Here is a 6,037-nt window from a genome sequence, read left to right as displayed (position 1 = left end):
AAAGGTAGCTGATGCGAGGGAGGGGGAAGGGGGTCTAGACTTCCCTCACCCATCCTGGACCACTATATAATGCAAATCTTCAGGAACCAAGGCAGGTTAGAATTTGTGGGAATTTCTCCCCTCTCTGATTTTGTGCCACTTGTACAGTTTAGGTGTATCCAAGCTCTTAAAGCATTTTTTTTCTGATGTTTCACTCTCTTCTTTCAGAAAATCTACAGTGTGCATGTACTCATATCATTAGTGAAAACTTGTACAGACTACATCATCCATCATTTCCAAACATGCAGGGCATCCTTTCTCTCCATCCCTCTCACAATACAAGGGTACCTTGAAGGAAAGCACCTCTGTCACAAAGCACCACTGCCCGGTCTAGCAGGCCATTCCCAGTGCTGTCTAGGGGTATCCATTGCTGTGCAGAGCGAACATCCACACTGGGATGCAAAGCTCTGGAAAATCCTCCTGCTTCTCCTGGCCCAACACCACCAGCCCACTCTTCCTAATGAGGCTCTGGAGGATGTCCATGTCCCGAGTCACGCTGCTGTCAGAGAGATCGAAGATACAGCCCTCCCGAGCCACATTGTCCTTCAGTATGATGACGCCGTTCTCTTTCAGGCCATCTCGGCACCGGGACAGAAATGCAAGAAGGTCTTTATCAGTCAGGTACCCTGTATGTGGGGCCAAGTAGGTGGAGGGGCAGGGTGAAATTGTGGGTAGAGAGGGAGGTGAGTAGGGAAGAACACAAGGCTGAGAATTAGGAGGAATAATCAGAAGACTATTCATTCATGAATTATTTAACAGCCTAGATTGTTTTAGTTCCAGCACCCTTTGAGAATTTAGATAAGAGGATACTTATCTTCTTTGAGGTGGCTCAGTCTTCTGTCTGTAAAACAGGTATTATACTACCTGTATTCATGAGAATAAATTATTGCCCACACTATGGGATGCCCCTCCCACGTCCCTGGAAAACTCAGCTCTATCATCATTCCTCTGTGTCTACTACATACATACACACACACACACACACACACACACACACACACACACACACGAGAGAGAGAGAGAGAGAGAGAGAGAGAGATACCAATATCTAATTCACTGCTGTCTCATTTCCTGGGGATTAACATTTTTTGGCCCCACTTTTAAATTTTTCAAGGATTTAGGTTTCATCTAGGATTTAGATTGTTTCAAGGCACTCCCTCTCTAAGGGTGGAAATTGCCTGGCTTGTACAGAGGATGTCGGGAAAGACATCTGGACAACCAGAGCTTTTTGAGAGTTTACGTGATCTTTAAGGTTAACTGTTCTAAGCACAACTGCAGCTAAATCTCCCTTTCTATTCTCTTTCCCATTCCACGAATCCTCAAATTAGCCCCAGGCATTGTTTTCTTCTGCTGGGAAGGGAGAAGGGCAGATGCAATGCCATGCAGGACTAACCAGAGACCCACTGAATCCAGATGACATCATATCTCCTGAGTGGGGGCGTAAATTCCTGCAGGCTGTAGCAGTGGTAACTTTCTACCTTGTCCCCTCTGACTTGCAAGTAGTTCTGAGCTTCGAGGAGAAACGGTTCCATCATGTCCACCAGTTCCACACTGTTGAAAACCGGCAATAAGACATGTTTGCTGACTCTTCCAATCCCAGAGCCGCAGTCCAAGGCGCAGTCCGTTCCAGCTTTCCCGGGCCCCTGCAGAAAAGCATCTTGTGGAATACTCCAAGTACAGATACCCACCCTGCTCCTTGGCCACTCCAATTAACTTTTAAATCAACTTTATTGAGGACAATTTTCATACAGTGAGATGCACCATGTTAAGTGTACAATTAAATGAGTTCTGAGAAATGTGAACACCCATGTTATCACTACTATAATCAAGGCATAAAAAAACCAAACCCGTTGCCATCAAGTCAATTCCAACTCATAACAATCCTAAAGGACAGAGTAGAACAGCCCCATAGGGTTTCTAAGGAGCACCTGGTGGATTCGAACCACCGACCTTTTGGTTAGCAGCCATAGCTCTTGGCCACTATGCCACCAGGGTTTCCTCATCAAAGTAGAGGATTCAATGACCTTTTTCAAAATCTCCAATCATTTCCAGTTTTACATTATTTTCTCCATATATAGATAATTAAAAGAATTGAAAAATACAATTTTTAAAAGTAATATCTTAGGTTTGAAAACTTGGTAATTTTCTCCCACAAAAAATGAAGGATAGAATTTTGGTGACTGTGAATTTGGGTTGAACCCACAGCTAGATGGACCTACCCTGTAAGTTATAGCTCTGAAAAAAAAAAAAGAGTAAAGTAATGATAGACTTTCTGAGTTTTATAATTACCTTGAAAATCATTCAATGGAAACATTTCAAATCATATTAGATGACTGAAATTTTAATTTTTTTTAAATGTACTTTAGAGGCTCTGAATGATCTACTCTTCCTGTGTGGATGGTAAATTCTAGAATCTAAGCTGAGGGAACGCTAACTGCCCTATTCTCAGGCCAAGGTTTTATTTCAAACCTAGCCCTCATGGCACACAGCACTTTCTTGGTGGGTAAAGGGTGGTTCCAGCAAAGTCTTCTTTCATGGTAAAAAACGATTTTTGCTTTTGTACCAGAAACAACTACATGATTTACTGGGCATGAAATCTTTAAAACTGATTTTTTTAAAGTAGGTCTGTGCACTACATTAATGGGTGGGGAGGGGAAAGGGGAAATGAATCAGCCAAGGCAAATTTTTTCAAACTTGCTTCTATAAAGTAAAAGAAAATATTTTCTGATTCATAAAGATTCAGCTGGTCTAAATTATTTGGTCATAATTGGGATGGCTACTGAATAGGTTTCGTGCTAGAAATTACAGTAAAAAGATACTTAAAGTTCCCAATCAAGGTCTTAAGGAGAAAGCGTACTCTTGATTTCTCAGGAACTAAGGATTAAAAAAAAATTTGGCAAAAGACCAGATTTCCTGGCCTGACAGAGACTGGAGAAACCCCGAGAGTGTGGCCTCTGGACACCCTTTTAGCTCAGTAATGAAGTCACTCCCAAAGTTCACCCTTCAGACAAAGATTAGACAGGCCCATAAAACAAAAAGAGAGTAATGAAGCACAACAGCCCAGAACAAGGACTAGAAAGCAGGAGGGGACAGGAAAACTGGTAATGGGGAACTCAAGGTAGAGAAGGGAGAGTGTTGACATGTTGTGGGGTTGTTAACCAATGCCATAAAACAATATGTGTACTGTTTAATGAGAAACTATTTATTCTGTAAACCTTCATCTAAAGTACAATCAAAAAAAAAAAATTTGGCTAAAGGTTAAAGGTGAAGTATGAGCTGAAGGAAACATCAGAAAAGCTGCTTTCCAGTCCAGCTAAAGAGACTTCCTTACACCTAGAAAGGTAAAATGAAGAACAAAAAGTGAAGCAATTGTAGCTTCTTTTCAGGTAGAATAATAATAATCATGATTTACTGAATGCTTTTATGTGCCAAGATCTTTACATCTATAATAACTATAAAATCAAAACAGCTCTACAAGACCATGATTATTAACTCCATTTCAGAGATGAGGAAACTCAGGTTTCCAACATTACACAGCTAATGACAGAACTGGAGCCCTGGTGGCACAGTGGTTAAGCATTAGGCTGCTAACCAAAAGGTCAGCTGTTTGAATTCACCAGCCACTCCTTGGAAACCCTCTGGGGCAGTTCTACTCTGTCCTAGAGTGTTGCTGTGAGTCGGAATCGACTTGACAGCACCTAACAACAACAACAACAACTAACACTATGCTGCCACCCTCATTCAAATGCATAATTTAAACTAAGCTAATTCAGAAAAAGGCCTAGGCTAAAGGGTTATGTTGTAAAGGCTATTAAAAAAAAAAAAAAAAAGCATATTCTAAGTAAATTCATAACATAAAAAAGATTGGAGGAAAGTATAGGGAAATTATTTTAAGCTACTAGAAACGACTTTGCTAGAAATGTTTGTGCTCAATTAGAGATTCTCACTGCAAATTTTTCTTATCATTTTACCTTTCCCAGTTTTGTTGAGTCAACTCCAACTCATGGCCACCTAATGTGTGTCAGAGTAGAAGTGCACTACATGGGGATTTCTCTTTATTTTTTTTTAATTTCTCTTCTAATCTTTTTTTTTCTTTAATTTTGTTGTTGTGGTTGAGAATATATACAGCAAAACATACACCAATTCAACAGTTTCTATATGTACCATTTAGTGATATTGATTACATTTTTGGAGTTATGCAACAATTCTCACCCTCCTTTTCTGAGTTGTTCCTCCCCCATTAACATAAATTCATTGCCCCTTAAGGTTCCTATCTAATCTTTCAAGTTGTTGTCAATCTGATCCCATAAAAAAAAAAAAAACCCCGTTGCCATCGAGTCGATTCTGACTCATAGCAACCCTACAGGACCGAGCAGAACTGCCCCATAGGGTTTCCAACGAGTGGCTGGTGGATTCGAACTGCTGACCTTTTGGTTAGCAACCGAGCTCTTAACCACTGTGCCAGCAGGGCTCTATATAGATAGTTCATAAAAGAGCATAATGCTCAAGGCAGACATTTTTTACTAGTTAAGCTAAACTACTGTTTGGCTTTAAGAAGACTTAAGGGGATATTTTTTGGTATAAGGTTTAAAGATTATCTCAAGGCAATAGTTTCAGGGGTTCATCCAAACTTCATGGCTCCAGGAAGTCTGGAGTCCACGAGAATTTGAAATTCTATTCTGTATTTTCCCACTTTTGATCAGAATTCTTCTATAGAATCTTTGATCAAAATGTTCAGTAATGATAGCCAGGCACCATCCAGTTCTTCTGGTCTCATAGCAAAGAAGGCAGTTGTTCATGGAGGCAGTTAGCTATACATCTACACAGGGCTTTCAATGGTTAATTCTCCAAAAGTAGATCTCTAGGCCATTCTTCCAAAGCTCCTCTGGGTAGACCCAACTTCCAACCTTCTGGTTAGCAGCCGAGTAAGTTAACCATTTGCATCACTGACGTACTCCTTTCTTATCATTGTTTTTCCCTAAAAGCCTCTCTTGGGCATGTTGCTCTCATTTTTGTAGAAAGTGGTCTTAGAAGTAGAACAAAGGAAGAATAAATCAAGGAGACCTCAGAGACCTATGCCAGAGGAGCTCAAGAAAGTTATAACAGCCAAACTCCTTTTTCTCAATAAACAGCCAAATGTGAAGCTGCTCTGGTTAAAATGAGACAAGGCTTTCCCATCATTCTCCAAGAAGCTCTTCAGCAAAACCCTAGAGAATCACAAACCAAAGTTTTTAAACCACTGAAGTCTAATTCTCCCGCCTTTTCAGATAAGGAAATAGAATTCCCTTGAAAATTCTCCTCCTCTGATTTGTAATTTTCGCCAATTTAGACGTGTGATATTTGACTTACTGACATTTTTGAAACAATGGTCATTTACAAACACCAAAGGTGCCTCTAACCCTGTGAACTTCTAAGCTCTCCCTCTAGTGCCTAGTTCCTCTACTCCATTTCACTCTGCATGGTTGGCACTGCCCCACCCTCCTTTTCCCTGCATCTTCTGGCACCAAAGCTCTTTCTCTGTCTCTCATTCACATTCAGCTACTCTGAGAAGGGATATTTAAAGACTGACCTCAGTGACACCATCTCCTGCCTCATGGACATTATGGTTGTGATTGTATTGAAATCTGATGCCCTTCATGAATGTGACCAGAATGACACACAATGTGTGATTTTAAAAAAAAAAAAGTTTATTTTCATTTTCATTTATGATTTTTTTTTTTTTAATATTTTATTGTACTTCAGGTGAAGGCTTACAGAACAGATAGTTTCTCATGTAACAGTAGCACATATGCTGTTTTATGACATTGGTTAAAAACCCCACAACATTTTAACCCTCTAAATTCTCAGCTTTTTTTTTGTTGTTGTTGAAAATATACATAGACAAAGATACGCCATTTCAAAAATTTTTTACATACACATTTAAGTGCCATTGACTACGCTCTTCTAATTGTGCTGTCATTCTCACTTAAGATGAAGGCTTACAGGACAAAATAGTCTC

At 40.0% G+C, this 6,037-nt stretch overlaps 1 protein-coding gene across 1 annotated transcript in view; it reads right to left on the bottom strand.

Moving 5' to 3' along the window:
• Positions 1–361: 361 nt before the first annotated feature.
• The window catches only part of NTMT2 (N-terminal Xaa-Pro-Lys N-methyltransferase 2), a 37,718-nt gene continuing 32,042 nt past the window's right edge, over positions 362–6,037 (bottom strand). Inside the window, exons 3-4 of the mRNA XM_004384100.1 lie at positions 1,433–1,682; positions 362–665 (exon numbers count right to left, since the gene is read on the bottom strand). Of these exons, the coding sequence (XP_004384157.1) occupies positions 394–665; positions 1,433–1,682 (522 nt within the window). The 3' untranslated portion in view covers positions 362–393. The remainder of the gene's footprint in view (positions 666–1,432; positions 1,683–6,037) is intronic.

This window comes from Trichechus manatus, unplaced genomic scaffold, assembly GCF_000243295.1.
Source record: "Trichechus manatus latirostris isolate Lorelei unplaced genomic scaffold, TriManLat1.0 scaffold00117, whole genome shotgun sequence".
Classification (NCBI taxonomy): domain Eukaryota; kingdom Metazoa; phylum Chordata; class Mammalia; order Sirenia; family Trichechidae; genus Trichechus; species Trichechus manatus.
The sequence above is the reverse complement of the archived record's forward strand: the minus strand, read 5'-3'. Positions and strand labels throughout refer to the sequence as shown.